The following is an 18,127-nucleotide window of genomic DNA, read 5'->3' as shown; positions in this document are numbered from 1 at the left end:
GATGTCGATACTGGTGTCCGGTTGGAGAAGAATTCTTTGGGACGCCAATTCGTGACGTTTTCGATTTTGCGACTTCTTTGACAGTTTCTCGGATAGCGAGTTCCGCGATGGAAGAGATTCAGCTATCTTTTTCTGCGATTTAATCGAGCTGTCACTGCTGAGATTACTTGATTCTTGACTCGAATCACTCCTCGATTTAATTTTAACTTTTTTTATCATCTTATTATGTTTGCCGGGGATCTCGAAAACAGTATCGTCGAACAATGGCTCTGTCGACCAATCGTTCCTCTCCTTCTTCGAGCTGAGCTCGCTTGATGATCCTCTCATCGTTGCTTCTTCGAATAGAGACGAATCGAAATCCCTCGTATCCTGCGTCGACTTCAATCTTCGTCGGAAATCGTGCGAATGTTGTGGAACTTTGATGCGAGTCTTGTCTTTGTAGCTATCCTGACTGTCAATCTGCTCGAGATTCTCCTCCTCGGACGATGATATCGTCGCGAGCATGAGATCGACGGCGGTTTTTAGCGACTCCTTGTTCTCTTCGAAAGTGTGCGAGGTGCTTTCGATGTCCGTGTAGAAAGGAGCGACCAGGGGTCTTGAAAAGTTGGAGTCAGGAGACGTCGCGTCCCCAAACATCCTCGTCTGCGGCGTCGCTTTCTCGTGAACGTCGACGTTGAGATCGACGTCTTCATCTCCTGGACCGTCCAATCTTACCGCCGGCAAGAACGTCTTCATCAGCTGCTTTGCGTCATCGGGCACTTGGGAAATGCCAGCGAGATGCTCGAACAGCGCCTTCAGGTACGCGCCCCTCGTCGCGTACGCCATGTGATTGAAGCCCACAGTGTACACGAGCCTGTTGCGATCGAGGAACGTTGTCAGCTTCACCATGTCGTTCTCGGTCACTTTCGTGTGATTGATGGCGCGCATCACACCGTACATGTCCACGTTGGAGTCGCGCGCGTCTTTCTTCAGCTCGATCGGCTGCGCGCCAGGTCCCGTGGTGATTACCTTGTCCCTGAAGTACTCAAGAGCCTCCTGCTGCGCGGGATCCTGTTGCACGCTCTCCAGCTCCTGGCCCAGGTCCATGATGGCCTGCAAGAGTCGACCCTTGGTCACGTAATCGAACGGATTCTTGGGCAGGTTCAGTTGTCGCAGCAGATCGGGAATGGAAAAGAACTTGATGACGCCGCGGATGATTCTCTCGTCCCTCGTCTTGGGCAACGCGAGGAACAGCGAGTTGATGTTGATGTCGTCCATTGTTCGCGGCGTTACATGCTCGATCTTATTCTCGTTGTGCAAAGTACGGTTCAGGTATTTCAACTCGGCCTGAAACTCGCCATCGTTCGGTTGATCGGGCACACCTTCCAGTAAGCGCTCGTTCAACGCGTACAGCCTCTGCTTATAAGTGGGATACGCCAAATGAAAGTCATTTTTCGTATCGTTCATTAAAACAGACTGCAATCCAACTCGCACGAGATACCTTCTGATAGCTTGCAACTTGCTCACGTGGTGCTTGTAATCGCGCAGCTGTTTCAACACGTATTCCACTTCCTCCTCGCGAATGCCATGCTCGACGTCCGGCTTGAGGATCTCGATGCTCTTTCGTATCTTTTCGTCTATGTCGTCCTTCTCGGCCACTTTTAGCAACTCCATGAGCAACTGCTTCGGCGTGTCGTCCGCCAACAAGGTCTTCTCTAGAATCGGCATCTGTATCTCCTGACATCGGAAGAGCACTTTGAGATCATCGTACTTGTGATCGTTCGGAATTTCTTCAATAGCCAGCTCGATGTCATACGATGTAGGCTTCTCATACATATTTTCTCTAGTAAGCTTCAACATCACGTAATCGTGCAGAAACACTTCCATGTCGTCAATTACCGATTTGCTCCCGATCAATTCCGGTCTTCGGATAAACTCCCTCATCGTTACGCGGATTATAGTATATATTCTTCCCTGAAGGTCAGCGCGTCGAAAAACGTCCTCGATAGGCGCGACTAGAGAGTGTTGGTGACTTCGTGTGTACAATCTTAGCGGTACAAACTGCTCGAACGGCATACTATCTAATCCGGTAGTTATGTTATAGAAAAGCTGCTCCTTGTCATGCCTACGCATATTATCTACACAGGTCTTGAAGGAGTTCTTGATAGTGTCGTTCATTTTCACATCGCGCAGAAATAACGATGACATATAAATAATTAACTCCCATTCGTTGTGAACAGTTAACGGATCGATCTGAAAGCGATAATTCGGCGGCAATATTTGGACCAGATTCTCGGTCTTTGATACAAAATCCCGATAGATTGACGGTGCACCATCCATAATCTTCGCGTTGACGAGAACTTTTATACGATCCTGAGGAACGTATACCTTTTCCGGCAAGGATTCCATATTCGTCTCCAAGTAATCGAGGGCGGAGAACATTTCGCTGGTCTGCAGCTTCTTTACGTTTCGCAGAGCAGCCAAAAGATCGAGGACGCGCTGCTTGAAGGTACGCGACGCGCGGTAGACGTCGAGATCCCAGGGAAGAAGCGACTCGACGTTCGTCACCGATAGGAATCGCAGCAAAGGTTTTATCAAAGTGAAACGAGTGCACGGGATCGCCCGTATTAAAACCTCCACATGCTCTGACGTGATATCGAAATCGGGTGACGTCTTTAACGTCGCTTCAGCATTGGTCAACGCTTGCTTCGTGCTCATATTCATAGGGTTGGCCACTTTGCAGTAGTGCAGAATCTTGGCAATTTTCATCTTTCGCGATTCTAGGCTGGCGAGATTGAAGTGAATAGGCAAATACGGCATCAGGTTAGCCAATTTGCAGTTTGTTAGGAGCTGTTTCATGTAGAAGGTACTCAACGGCAATAGCAATATCAGTCTCTCGATTTCCGTGTCATTCATTACGGGTACATTTGGCATCTTGCTGACGATCCTTTTGGCGAAATTAACGGAATGTAACCAGGGTTCGAATGCGTTGCTCTTAGATAACTCGTTCAGAACCGCCAACACCCGTAATTTCTTCGTCTTATAATTGGTTAATTGGAAATTCATGGGCAAGGATGAGACGACGTTCATGACCGTCATCTTAGCCTTAAGCGGTTCGAGCTGCTTATATTGCTTAAACGGAATCTCTTTTATGATAGATTTTATGTCATCGCTATTGACTAATGCCTCTTGCAGTATTACGTTGGAGTTAATCTTTGCCAATTCGCTCGTGAGTGCGTCAAAGGCTGTTTGCAGCTTCTCATTCTTCGCGGATCCAAGAGTCGCGCTCAGCAACGACAGAACATCGTACAACGCTATTTTAGCATCAAGCGCTTGCTTTATGTTGAAGTTACCATGAAATAACTTGATCAATGTTAAAGGTCTTATATATTTCTTGATGAGCTCAACGTGAGGTATTCCTTCGACAGGAAGTATGTTCAGAAGTGGCGTTAGATCATCCCATGTGATGTCTGGAACATCGGGATATGTCTCCACCTCGCGGGCAAGTTCCTCCAGGTCAGAATGAACGTCCGTAATATTCAGTTGTAAAAGTTGTCGCAATAAATGTAACGCTTTCGTCTTGAATGTCGGCCGATCTTCAAAGGTAAACGATTGCGGCAACAAATTCAGCAGATTTTCAGGACTAAGAAACTCGCGTATCTTCGGTGAGGAAATATAACTGATGAATTCGAGATCCTCGCTGGACGGTCGTTTGTGAAAAGCTTTGCGAGACAGTCGTCTCATTAAGCCAGTCTTCTCGCGTATGGATTTTCTTACAAAAGTTATCGTCTTGTAGAGAGCCTTCTTTTGTCTCAAACTGGGCGACTGCAGAAAATTATCCAGCACGGCAGCGAGGCCATCGATTGATGTGCGATATTTAGTGTATTCCAAGTCTGGCGGTAGATACTTTATCAGATTATCATGATTTAAGAATATTTTGAGCGGGACCAAATCGTATTTAAGCTTGAGACTCGTCAAGGCACGATGCATGCTCTTAACATCTTGCTCGGTGACAAAGTTGAAGCGTTTCTCGAGATAGTTGCGTAACTTATTCGCTGACTCGTAGACATTCTTGTTCTCGCTGCTTTCGATCAAGGACAACAGATGAAGCAATTTCTTGACCGGAGTGGAAAGTAATTTCCAATTCGTATCCTTGAAAATGTGCTTGTAGATTTTATCAGACTGCAGGAAAATCTTGACAGGCGCAAAGTCTCTCTTGCGTGGTATGAGAATCAGCATCTTCTCCCAGTCTTCCTTACTGAGATGTCTCTTCGAAGATATCTTGTCGGGATTCACAATTAACATCAAGGCACGCTTCAAGGACTGCAAATGCTTTTGCATGTCATAATTAACATACGTCGGTTCCTGGTACAATAGATAGTCAACGATAGTGCTGAGTACTTCGATATTATCGTCGGATATGTCGGAAAATTCTTCTGGGTTTAAGTAACTCAGTATTTCAGGCTCTAAGATGGAATTGAGATAGTCTATATTGATTTGTTGAACGTGTTCGAATTCCAGTAGTAATGGTCTGAGTTGATAACCGGTGACGACTGGACCGGCCAACTGCTTGATTCTTCTTGAAGACTGTAGTTTCTGCAATTCACGCGCTACGGTACGATTACCGCGGATCTCCGGTAAACTCGCCGTCTTGGATAACAAAGTAATCAGCGGCACTTTTGACTCGACGATTTCATTGTCACGGGTGAGCCGGGACACAAGATCGATGTTGAACAGGTGCTCGATCGATTTGAATTCTTTTTTGACTTGATGCGGGATGGAGTTTAATACGTCCTTTAGATCCGAGATCAACGTACCCGTGGATTCTTCGCTGACAGGGTCGGTATTCCTCAGTATCGAGAGCGCGTCGTGGAATCGCGTATCGTTGCTTATCTGGCGTTGCTGCCAAAGGATGTTCACCAAGGTGCGATACCGTTTCGCGGGATTCGTAATCGTTAAGACAGTGCGCGCAAATTTATCGCTGAAGCCCCTCTTATGCAAAAACAGTCTGATGGGAGCGAGCTCGGCAGTGTAAGCAATTCCCGCTTCATCAAGAACAGTCAACAAGTCTGCGTCCACCCCGAAAGCGAGTACGTCTTGTCTAACGACGCTTAACAACTCCAAGATCTTGTCGGTTCGTTTGATCATGGGATGTTTCAACAGAAGACGCAACAGCCCCAGCAGCGAGATTTTGACCGATTTAGCGGGAGGCACGGTGACCCTGAGCTTGTTGAGTCCCGCAACAGTTAGAAGATTCTTCACGGGATCGTAAATGGTTGTTTTTGCGGCGACGACGGCGCTCTTCAACAACTCGACTTTTATTTTCCATCCATTCAACTTTGTCTCGACGTTGGAAATGACTTTCATCAAAGCGGGATTATCGGCAATGTTAGTCCGATGTTTCGCATGGTTCAAAATCGCCAGTAACAGTTCCTCCTTCTCCAGAGAATTCTCTTTTTTAAGCTCCTCTGGCAGAATATTATAAGCCCACTCTGGCGTTAATAATTTCCATAGTGGTTTAGCGAAGGAATCGATGGGCAGGAACGACAGAGCTTCACTGATCCGTGTCTCGCTGGCGCGCGTCTCTTCATCCGGGTTTTTGTAACCAATTTCTTTCAACGCCATCAACGCGGCTTCTGTCAGCTTTTCCGTTTCGTTTTTGGCGACAATCTCCTCAAGGTAACTCTGTAGCCAAGCTTGTCGTTCGTCGGACGAAACCGTCACATTCTGCAACTTGCTTACTTCTCGCAAGAGCGGTTTGTAGACAACGTTGCTCGGATCCTGCAACGATTGAATCAGGTAAGCATAAATCGGCGTCTGACGAGGATGCTCGTTGCTGTCCAAGGAATCCAATGCCACTCGGACACGTCTTACCAACAATTTCTCCGCGCGTATCACGCGAGATTCAATCAAGCTTCTCAGCAGCATGATCAGTGCTTCGCGTGGGCTGGCGTTTTCCAGCGTCGTGAGATTTAATTTTGGCACGAGCGTCATTAGATTCGCCTTCTTCAGCAACAGAATCACGGGCTTCGCGTACGTGTTGTTTGGCAGGTATTCCAACATCGCCTCTAATGTCCGCCTCTTCAGGATCTCGATGTCAACTAGATCTTCCTCCTCCAAAATGCTCACCGCTCGCTTCACAAGTTCGGCCAGATGCCCATCCGACGCGATATGTTTAACAGGATAGCTCAGAATCCTGGCAAGGACGTTCTCCGGTGTGCCACTGATGGAGATGTTCCAATCACCCACGTTCATGTACACGGACGAGTTCAAAATTTCATTCTGCAATGTGCTATTGCGGGACAACAAATGCTGAATCAAATAGACAAAGTCGACTCGATCGAAAGTTCTGATCTTCAGCGGCGACCCGTCGATGTTGTCGAGGGCAAAGCTCAGCGCCTCGGAGAGAGTTGGTTGCGCAATCTTCAAGCTCACCGTCTGTAATATTAACAAAAGTCTCTTCATCGGCTCGTGTACGCCGGCTAGGTTGAAGTTTGATGATAGATACTTGAACAGCTTGTTCTTCTTGAAAAGTATTTTGAGCGGCAAATATCGCGAGTCGCTTTCAATACCAGGCAGCTGCTGCAGAAGAAGCTGTAGATCTTCCGAAGTGTACAGGTTGATCAGTAGCGGCTCCTCCAGGTAGCTGCGAGCATTTTGGAGAGCTCTGGACAGAGAATCGTCGGATTTCACAGAATCGAGGGTCAACGCTCTTTTTAGCATGGCTAACAACAGACTTCTAGGAATTTCATGTTCAAACTTATTGAACTCGTAGCCGAGGATGTCGAGAATCTTCGGCTTGGACAGAAAATTCAGCATGGGAGAGAATTTCTCGCTTTTGAAGACGTTTGGTATTCGCTTCAGCAGAGAAAACAAGTCGATCTCCACGTCCGTCGAGTCATCCCTCTGAAAGATAATTCCAGAGTCGTAGAGCGGGTTTCGTTTACCAGTCAGATCGAGAGCGCGATTTTTGTAGACGAAGTTGTCGATGACGATTGCTTGCGGTTTGCTGATTGGAATGCTCCTTAAACGAGTCAGCGATAGTAACGTTAATTCTCTAGGATCGTCACTGGTCCGTTTATCCCCGAAGGCGTAGGTCCACGGTAAATCCTCGGATAGGTGAGAACTTAACGTCCTCATCGCATCGTTCAGATTCTCCTGCAAACATGGTGTGTCGAAGGCGTCCAGGTAGCCGTTCACCTCGTATTGACTAATCGGCGCCGAGTAGACGTCATTACCGTCATATGCCAGTTTTTGCGAAACAAAGGACGTCAACAAAGACAGAGGTTTGCTCAAATGTTGCAGATTCGACTTTCTACGAAGACGAGACAGCGCTTGCAGAAGAGCCTGATCACCCGTTTCGTAGAAGCCAATGTCGAGGTCTCGAAAGTGCGAGTCCTCGAGATGATTCGCGAGATATTTCGCTACGGCAGTAACGTTAACCGGGTAAAAATTGTTCGTAATCGTCAAGAGCCTCTTTGGATTGTCCTTCCACTTAGGAGCGAACGAATAAAGCTTCGCGAGATTCTGAAGCAGCAACGAGACCGCTTCTCGGGTTGCCCTGGACGACAACTCGTCCACCTCCAGGCGTTCGAGGACGGTCCTCAGAAAATCCGTCACGTTCAGATTCGATGCTATATTTTGCAACAGAGGATCCTCCGCGCGCGAACGCTCCCTCATTTGCTGCGCGACGAAGTTGATGGCTTCGTGAATCTCCGGATCCGTTAGATCGAACTCTGGATAATTCATCAGGATCGCGGACACCAGGTGCAGGTTTAGCGTTCTTAGATCGTCGCGAGTCGTTCGCAACAGAAAGTCAATGTCCTCCGCCAGGGATAGACGTCTGCGCTTATCGCGAGAGATGGACTCTATCGTCTCGGGGTCCACGTTTAGCAACACGTCGACGAGCGGCGCTCGTTCCAAGACGCTGATGTCAGGGAAGATGTTTATAGAGAGCGAGGCATATTCGGAGATGAAGCGATTGTCGACTCTCTCTAGCATTTGCAGGAGCTTGTACAGCTGCTGCTTCGGCAGCTTGTTCTTCAACGCCGGTAGGACGGGTAGCAGTTCGTAGGCGGCGACCCGGCGGTTTCGTACGGCGTCGTGGACGATCTCGAGGGGTACCCTCGCGTCATCATCGAGACAGAGCAGAAGCACGTTGCCTAAAGCTGTTACCAGGTTGCCTCGCAAAACTGCGGCAGCCTCCAGACGCGATAGAATGTCCTGCGACGTCACAGCCGGATCCTCGGCAATGCTTTGAGAGGCATGACTGGCCGGTATCATCGACCTTCGCAGGCTACTGCGTTCGATCGAGCAATGTCGATCGTAATCCCTTCCTTCATATGAACTCTATAAAATTTTAGTGATAGAACAAGTGAAAAGAGGAGCAAATTTAAACTCATCTATCAATCTTGTGTATATAAAATATATAAAATAATTATATGAAAGAAATAAATCAGATATTTGTTTAATTAAGGATTATTATTAATAATCCAATTTAAAAGAAATAGAGAGAAAAATATCTAGAAGAATATTTCAACTGAATTGACATGTTGACACATTATAAAATTAATTAATTAATATGCTTTCTTGTCAGTATTTGTATTAATTATGTAAAAAAATACAGAAATGTAACATGGGAGGAAAAGGACTCTGAAATTTATTGCAAGTATCTTATTTTTACGCTCACCGATGCTTGTCGTTCAGCGACAGATTGCGCGAATTGACAGAATAATATCGACACTGTTGCGATCAGTATCGCGATCCAGTTTATTCGAAATGGGTTTCGGAGATTTATATTAAATCGATGTTTGATCTTTTCCCTTTCCAAAATGCAGTCCACATAATCCAAAAATGCATTCCTTATAATTGCCATCTATAGAAAAATATCAAGTTATAGTTGCAATCTCTCTCCCTTTTTTTCTTTATCTCTTTCTAAAGCTCGTTTGAAATTTTTTTATTTTTCCAATCAAAAGATAATGCATTTTTTTCTATCTTCAAGAAACAAATTTTGCTACCTGTAATCTTATCATTGATTGTGTGTATTATCTAGATGCACGTTTTCAATTATAATGTTATTGTCTTAATCTTTATACCTGCGTTTATTATGGCACGAACAATGGTGTTCGTCGTGTTAGAACGAAATAAAAACACGATAAGAAATTAATATTAGCACCGAGTTCAAGACGTATTATTTGCACGATTTATTGTTCAGTCTACGAGCCAGCAGTAACGAGCCGCAATCTCGCGAAGATATATTATAAATACAACAATTTCATATAAAAGTAATCTCATTATCCAAAATTATTCGCTGCTTAAAAGTACAAAAGTAATAATTGTATTAAATTGTGTATAAATACACAAGGCAAAGAAGCAATAATCAAAATAAAATCTACGTAAGTATCATATACATCAATATTCTTAATATTTTTGATTATTTTTAATCAAATTAATCTTAAATTTAAATTCAAATTAATCTTAAATTTAAATTTTAATAAAATCTTAATATTTTTGATTATTTTCGCCAAATTAATTAATCCAATTTATACGCTTTATAAGTGATTACACACAAGTTTTTATCTCACCTCATAAAAAAAATTACTCAGGATAAAGTTCAAATCACAATCACTGCGATACAGAGAATGACACGATTAAAAACTCTTAACACAATGAAACGTCCTAATCTTTTTATAATTGATCAAGAAAAAAATTCGTTGCGATAATCGATTTATAATTCATTTAGAATTCACACGTATCCTAAAACTAGCTTCAAATATTACTTTAAATCTACTCTATTAGTCATCGATCTAATTTACCACTAGCTAGGATCATTTCCAGTCATCGAGTCGCACATTAAAGAGACTTACCGTGTGACAGATACAAGGGACACATACCCTTAATAAAGCGGTTTGTCTGGAGTGTTTCGCTTATGTATTTTGCGACTGGCGAGGATGGAGGCTCGTCCAAGACGTCGCTCGACGATCGGACTGTCGTGTCTCGATCGTCAATCGAGCGAATCGATATTGTAACCGATTAAATCGGCGGTCGCGATGGCGAATCGTTAATCGATTTCGAGGCGAGCCTCCTCTCCTCCTCCGTTCATCCGACACGCGCGAACGAATCGTCGAGAGAGTGAATTAGTACACCTGCATACACCTATGCAGAGACGAGGAACAATAATAATGCGGCGAGACGTATCGAAAGAGCCGGCGCGAGCTTAATTTCATTCGTCGCGTTGATCTTTCTCGCGCGTGAAAACTGTGGAAAATCGCGTCAATTTTCCATTCTTTGCCTCACTTTGAATTTATCGTGTTAATGGATACGTTGAATAAAATAATTCTTAACAATGGTATTTGATGATTTACTGAAATTTACTTGTGCAATTAATTTTTGAAGAGGGAAATTTCGCTTCTTTTAAAATCCTTCGTCTTATTCATCGTCACCGCGAGATTCTCTAGAGATGGGATCGGTTTACGAAAAAGAAGAATTATTATTTTTATTTATATTTTTATATTATATTTTTATTTATTATTAATAATATTATACTTTTGTATATTTTTATTTATTATTAATAATATTATATTTTTGTATTATATTTTTAAATATATTGTATTATATTTCTAAATATATTTTTAATATGTTTCTAAATATAATCTCTCTGTTTCAATTGTTACATCAATAAATTAAAATTAATTAATAAAAATAAATTTAATTAATTAATTAAAATATGTATCATAAAAGGAGGGCAAAAATATTTAATTATCGCTATATATGCTTGTAAAGGGGAGCTTTGTTCAAAGTTTCTTTTTACTGGCTTCACGGTGGCATCCTCATACGTGGCAAACGCCTCGACGATAATAAAAGCGTTGCATCGTGCGTTCCGAGAACGTTAGTTTCTTGCGGCTTGAAGTAGAGAGCGATGCTTCTGGGCGCGCGTGCTCGCCGATGCGTGTATAACGAGGCCGTGTCCTAAGAAGAAATCCGAAAAAGCGCTCCTCTCCCGCGAGGGGGAAAAGCAGATGCGCCGGCTCCGCTCCTTGACGCGCAATTGACGTCGACCGAGGCGGAAAGGATCGCTGACAGGACGTCGATGAATTATTGCATCTTGGCGCGTCGTAATTAATCGGCGCGCTTATAACTCACCCCTTTCGCGAACGTCGTCGTTGTGGGTCCATGAGTTATAACTCGTGACGAAGTCGAACGGTCGTCAGGTTTCCAAATTTGCGAATAGATTATCGAGACGCCGATTAAATTACGATTTTAATCCACCCTAAATCAAAATCCCTTTTTCGATTGCAATTTTTAATCTAATATCTATTTTGATATTTCAACCTGTTATATCATTTTTTTTAAATATTTAATCTATAGTTTATATTTGTCGAAAGCTCCTTTTTATATTTCTTGCAATAAAACTATTCGTTTACTATTTTATTTAGTTAATTTTTATATAAATTAAATCTATTTATAATAAATTTATAAATTTATATTTAATAAATAATATAATATTTTGTTAATATTATAATAAATTTATAAATTTCTATTTAAATATAAATATAAAAAAATCTATTTAATCTACATAAATAAATTAAATTAATCGAAATTCTTTAAAATCAAACAAGGATAAAATTGAGGAAAAAATTTTGACTGGACCAAACGACAAATTAAACGAACGAAAGCGATTATCTCGAATACCTGTATTTTATAGCCTCGTCTCACTCTGCCACGTCTTAAAAAGAGAAGATTACGAAAGAGCGTTTTATTAAAAACTTAAAAACCTGGAGAAACACTCGCGGGAACCGGATGTATCTCTCTCGTTGTGTAACTGGCGCGAATCAGATAAGCTCTCCGCCGAACTATCGAACATTTTCCAAATATATATATATATTTTTTTTTAAATACTACAATCTCGCAATCGCCGCGCGATCTCGAATTAACACGGGCCATATAAATCAGCATTATTTCTCGCAGAGAAAACATTTCGATATCCCCCGGCCGGGGAAAAAAAGGGAGCCGATCGCGAGATTAATCCAGTGTTCGCTCGCTCGACGACAATCGAGTTTTTATAAGCGGCTGCATAATGCCGATAGCTTATCAAACTCGAATCTCTCGGAACGGTGCCTCTGCCTACGCGTACATTTATAAACTGCTGTCCAGTAGAAAGGAGACATTATTTTCACAAAATGCATCGCGTTCTCATTGTGTCGATTTCTCTCTCTCTCACTCTCTTTGAATATTATTTATTATTATTTATTGACAACCAATCCTTGCCTTTCGGCTTGGGATAGACTTCCTGTTCAATAATTAAACTATAAACTCAAAGTCTTTTCCTTTGGATTTTTAAGATCTTTAAAATCTATAAAATCTTGAAACTTAAACTTTTATTTTAACTTTTAAAACTTGAAAACATAAAAACAAAGTCCACTATCTTTGAATATATTTATTTGGAAATCGAAATCAAGCCACAATATATAATTATCTAAGTTTACTGAAGATTCGAATCGAAAAACTGCTTCTATTTTAAACGTCGTGAATTTTAAAAGATTTTGATAAAAATTTGAAAGCTCCTATTCTCCTTATACTTTCAAATAAATAATTTCACATTTAAAAGTTCAAAAGAGGAGCTTTTGGCAAAACTACAAAACAAAATTATAAAATAAATAATTTCAAAAGAGAGCGATTTGAATATGATTAAAATATCAAAGTAGATTTTATCGAAAATTGAGATTAAAAGTACGAGAAAAATTTAAAAAGATTCAAGAATGTAGTAAAGATTCTCGAGACATCGTGCATATATTTAAAAACACACATACATTTTCATTTTTAAAGATATACTTTACAAACATGACTTTCTGGAGCATCTTTCGTGTTACTTTGATAACGTCATAATCTATTCCCCAGAGTGATGCGTGAAGAGATTGAGATTTTTTTTTCTCAAATCCATCTCTCCTTCTCTAAGGTCGATCTCGCGACGCGTTTGACAAAGATCGCAAACACGATGCGAGAGAGAGAGAGATAGAGAAACAGAGCGCAATCTCGCCGACAAGCAGCGAGATGCCATCAACCGACATCGGACCGCAGCGACCGGACACAACGGCGTCGACATGCACCCCATTTTGCGCCTACGACGAGTCTCGTCGGCAAATTTTTCACGTGGTACGACGTGGCTTAATAAGGACATCTCGAGGCGGTTCACATCGGGCGATCGCGTGGGCCGTTCGCGCAATCTCGACATGTAAATTCGCCCCGAACGATGTTTTTGACCGGAAGACCTCTTGGTCGCGCGCGCCCTCCCCCTCTCGCTAAGGGTGGCAAGAGCGAGGGGCGAGGGGAATACATTTCTGGGGAGAGGAATACATCTCTCCGCGGACGCACACGCAGGGGTACGCTTTCGTAGACACGCGTATTTGTGTTGTACGGGCAGAAAGAAGAGAGAGGCGGCCGCCCCTAATGCAGATGAGATGGTATCGCGCTAGCCCGGTAATCGCGAGGATCTCAGAAGTCCGGACAATACCGGGGGCCCGTTCTCCACTGTTCGGGAACACTCAAACATCGCGTGACAATGGCGCCGAATGGGCGACAGCTGCTTAACGCTCGCCCTCGCGCCCTCATACGATTCTCCTCTCTTGCTCGCTCTCGATCTCGTCGTTCGCGGGGAATTTTTAACGGCAGATTTTTCCCGCGGAGCGGACGAAAAAAAGGACGCGGGATCCGGAGGACGAAAGCTCACGCATCCGTTTTGCACGAGGAAGAAGTGTCTCGAGCCAGTCTTTTTTCTCTCGGACAAACTGAAAGGGGCTCTAGACCTGTCCGTTTTAATTGCGCTCAAATTTTTATTCTCCGTATTAGGAATGAGATGCGCAGAGTTTTGGAGGAAGGAGAAAAACAAAGAAAGAAAGATTAAACTCGAACAAATGATGAAGCATAGATTTTTAATAAATATTTTTAATATGAAAGAGAGTGAGAGAGATAAATGATTCCGTTTTATAAATTTATATATATATTACAAATTGTGTATAAATAATAATAAAATCTTTTTACAATGTTGAAAAATTAATAAAAGTAAAAATAAATTAATAAATTAATAAAAATTAATAAAAGTAAAAATATTCTCAACATTTACAAAATTAACAGTAAGTCTTTCAAGTAGACATACAATGTCAGTGAGAGATATTTCTCTAAAACAAAAAATATAATTGATAAAAATGTCGGCCTCCATTTTCCCCTAAATTTAATATAACTGAGCTTTGCGAAAATTATTATTATATAAGAATCACTAACATAATTGATAACATAAATGATATTACGGTACTAATGGATGAAGTTATCACGTCAAACGAGATTGCAAGCAGTTTGTTTACCGACGAAAGAGGCGAGCTCTGTCTCCGGATGCGGGCGTAAAGCACGCGTTCCGGAAACGTGACACGCGTTTGCTAGAACGAAAACGCGAACCCTATAGAGAGGTACAAAAGGGGACTGAATAACGTTGTAGTTAGTGGTAAAAATCGAAGTGATAGCGGGTACGAGAAAAGCGAGACGTCCGGTGCTCTCTCTCTCTTTTTCTCTCTTTCCCGTTTCATCTCGTGTGCCTCCCGTAAAAACCGAAAATCCGCAGATCGGCGATCGGCGATAACCGAAAATACAGCTGCAGTTTGCGGTCACCCGATGCACACGGTGGCCGTAGATGGCCGATCGCGATTAGCGAAACGTAGAACGGGCCCCGAGCAAAAACCAGAGGGTGACAAAATGTGTACGTGTGTGCATGCGAGAGAAAGGGAGAGGGAAAGAAGAGCTCGTAGAAAACGTATTTTGACTGGAACGGCCGTAATTTGGCGAGCATTGTGCTTCGAGTATCTCGTCGGGAAGAGATGGACTCGCGACGACGTGAGGTTTTCACGAGGACGTACCGTACGTCTTCGCATAATGCTGTGCGGAGGCATAAAACACGACCGGCCTTTCCCCTCCAGCCCTCGAGAAATTTGTTTGCGCTTGTTGGTACCTTCGAAATGTCACAATCGTTTGTGTGTCTCCGAAGGGAGGCTCCGTCAGGTCTCTTATTGTGGTCGCTCGATCGCAGTCACACTCGAGACGTTCGCGCGTGATAAATCATGCGAACGCAGCTTGTGTCCTGCCGAGCGAGATCCCGATGACCGAATTCTCGAATAGATATGTCTCTGGCTTGTTTCAGTTACAGCATCCGTAAGGCATTGGAATATACAGAAGAATAAAATATAATTAAGGATATCGATCAACACAAGAAAGCCCTTTTGCATCAAAAAGACATATTCAACCTACATCTAGGGTGTATCTATATCTACATCTATATCTAAATCAAATTGATGTTGAAACGACTTTTGATATTATAGAGAAAATTGGACACCACTCAGGAATTACTTGAGAAACTCATCTTTTTATTCGTGAGAAAAATTCTCACGAAGTAAACAAAGTAACTATCTTTTCCTAAAAAATATATTTTATCATGTTTGTTTAAAGAAAATAAGATGAATAATGAAAGACTCAGCGTGTGTTTTGTCCATTTCAGACCACTTGATTATGGAAAATTGTCAAGATGCTCGATGAACCAACCTAGAAAACCCCAGAAAAGTCTTTTTGCATCAACAAAACACGATATTGTTTAATCTATATCTAGGAAAGATGAGACTGATGGTGAAACACTCTGGGATATTTTAGAGAAAATTTGAAAAATGCCAACAATAGATGACTTAATTGAGAAATCCATTTTTCTTGATTATGAGAAAGATTCCACAACAAAGTAACTATCTCTTTCTAAAAAATACATTTTATCATGTTTTTATAATCTTTAAAGAAAATAATTATGTTAGTGTCCCTTATGTTACTGATTTGCAATGTTCAGTTATATTAGATTTAGGGAAAAAATGGAGGCTAGTATTTTTTATCAATTAAATTCCTATTTTAGAAAAATATTTTTCTTACTGGCATTGCAAGAGAGAGAGTCTACTGGAAATATTTACTTAATTAATTAATTGTTAATTTTGTCAAAGTTAAAAATATTTTTGCTTTTATTAATTTTCCAACATTATAAAGATTTTTTATTACTATTTATACATACAAATATCTGTAATATATATAAATTTACAAAACGATAATTCAAATCGAATCATTTATCACTTTCCTATTAAAAGTATTTATTAAAAAAATCTATATCTCAAATCAGTCTAAAAATAAGATGAATAATGAAAGACTCAGTGTGTGTTTTGCCCATTTCAGACCACTTGATTATGGAAAATTGTCAAGATGCTCGATGAACCAACCTAGAAAACCCCAGGAAAGTTTTCTTGCATCAACAAAACACGATGTTGTTCAATCTACATCTAGGAAAGATGAGACTGATGATGAAACAATATGGGATATTTGCGAAAAAATTAGAAAAATGCCAACAACAGCTGACTTAATTCAGAAATCCATATTTCCTGATTATGAGAAAGATTCCACAACAAAGTAACTATCTCTTTCTAAAAAATACATTTTATCATGTTTTTATAATCTTTAAAGAAAATAATTATGTTAGTGTCCCTTATGTTACTGATTTGCAATGTTCAGTTATATTAGATTTAGGGAAAAAATGGAGACTAGTATTTCTTATCAATTAAATTCCTATTTTAGAAAAATATTTTTCTTACTGGCATTGCAAGAGAGAGAGAGAGAGTCTACTAGAAATATTTACTTAATTAATTAATTGTTAATTTTGTCAAAGTTGAAAATATTTTTGCTTTTATTAATTTTCCAACATTATAAAGATTTTTTATTACTATTTATACATACAAATATCTGTAATATATATAAATTTACAAAACGATAATTCAAGTCGAATCATTTATCACTTTCCTATTAAAAGTATTTATTACAAAAATCTATATCTCAAATCAGTTTAAAAATAAGATGAATAATGAAAGACTCAGCGTGTGTTTTGCCCATTTCAGACCACTTGATTATGGAAAATTGACAAAACGCTCGATAAATCAACCTAGAAAACTCCAGGAAAGTTTTCTTGCATCAACAAAACACGATGTTGTTCAATCTACATCTAGGAAAGCTAAGACTGATGATGAAACATTCTTGGATATTTTAGAGAAAATTAGAAAAACGCCAACAACAGATGACTTAATTCAGAAATCCATATTTCCTGATTATGAGAAAGATTCCACAACAAAGTAACTATCTCTTTCTAAAAAATACATTTTATCATGTTTTTATAATCTTTAAAGAAAATAATTATGTTAGTGTCCCTTATGTTACTGATTTGCAATGTTCAGTTATATTAGATTTAGGGAAAAAATGGAGACTAGTATTTTTTATCAATTAAATTCCTATTTTAGAAAAATATTTTCTGTACTGGCATTGCAAGAGAGAGAGAGTCTACTGGAAATATTTACTTAATTAATTAATTGTTAATTTTGTCAAAGTTGAAAATATTTTTGCTTTTATTAATTTTCCAACATTATAAAGATTTTTTATTACTATTTATACATACAAATATCTGTAATATATATAAATTTACAAAACGATAATTCAAATCGAATCATTTATCACTTTCCTATTAAAAGTATTTATTAAAAAAATCTATATCTCAAATTAGTCTAAAAATAAGATGAATAATGAAAGACTCAGTGTGTGTTTTGCCCATTTCAGACCACTTGATTATGGAAAATTGTCAAAACGCTCGATAAATCAACCTAGAAAACCCCAGGAAAGTTTTCTTGCATCAACAAGACACAATGTTGTTCAATCTACATCTAGGAAAGATGAGACTGATGATGAAACAATCTGGGATATTTGCGAAAAAATTAGAAAAATGCCAACAACAGATGACTTAATTCAGAAATCCATATTTCCTGATTATGAGAAAGATTCCACAACAAAGTAACTATCTCTTTCTAAAAAATACATTTTATCATGTTTTTATAATCTTTAAAGAAAATAATTATGTTAGTGTCCCTTATGTTACTGATTTGCAATGTTCAGTTATATTAGATTTAGGGAAAAAATGGAGACTAGTATTTTTTATCAATTAAATTCCTATTTTAGAAAAATATTTTCTGTACTGGCATTGCAAGAGAGAGAGAGTCTACTGGAAATATTTACTTAATTAATTAATTGTTAATTTTGTCAA

The 18,127-nt window shown here is 40.3% G+C and overlaps 1 protein-coding gene and 1 pseudogene across 2 annotated transcripts in view; one reads left to right on the top strand and one right to left on the bottom strand.

The window, feature by feature from the left end:
* Positions 1-421: 421 nt before the first annotated feature.
* Positions 422-18,127, bottom strand: part of LOC145965149 (uncharacterized) — an 88,893-nt pseudogene continuing 71,187 nt past the window's right edge. Inside the window, exons 6-7 of the transcript XR_014436631.1 lie at positions 8,669-8,854; positions 422-8,328 (exon numbers count right to left, since the gene is read on the bottom strand). The product of XR_014436631.1 is annotated as an uncharacterized LOC145965149 (transcript). The remainder of the gene's footprint in view (positions 8,329-8,668; positions 8,855-18,127) is intronic.
* LOC145965629 (uncharacterized) lies at positions 9,222-17,881 on the top strand. The gene is made up of 6 exons (XM_083089291.1): positions 9,222-9,374; positions 15,164-15,421; positions 15,497-15,748; positions 16,225-16,455; positions 16,938-17,168; positions 17,647-17,881. Exons 3-6 carry the CDS (start codon positions 15,681-15,683, stop codon positions 17,879-17,881), a joined length of 765 nt encoding a protein of 254 aa, XP_082945417.1. The 5' UTR covers positions 9,222-9,374; positions 15,164-15,421; positions 15,497-15,680.

This window comes from Camponotus vicinus, unplaced genomic scaffold (genome assembly GCF_025532165.1).
Source record: "Camponotus vicinus isolate PSW18456_S1 unplaced genomic scaffold, iyCamVici1.0 SCAF_14, whole genome shotgun sequence".
NCBI lineage: Eukaryota > Metazoa > Arthropoda > Insecta > Hymenoptera > Formicidae > Camponotus > Camponotus vicinus.
This window is presented reverse-complemented; position numbering and strand designations above follow the sequence as displayed.

What these genes read in the sequence shown, in the direction of transcription:
- LOC145965629 (XM_083089291.1), top strand. Translation starts at nt 15,681, where the DNA reads ATGCCAACAATAGATGACTTAATTGAGAAATCCATTTTTCTTGATTAT. An exon ending in GAGAAAGATTCCACAACAAA is followed by an intron (nt 16,456 to 16,937) that starts GTAACTATCTCT and finishes TGCCCATTTCAG; the next exon opens with ACCACTTGATTATGGAAAAT. An exon ending in GAGAAAGATTCCACAACAAA is followed by an intron (nt 17,169 to 17,646) that starts GTAACTATCTCT and finishes TGCCCATTTCAG; the next exon opens with ACCACTTGATTATGGAAAAT.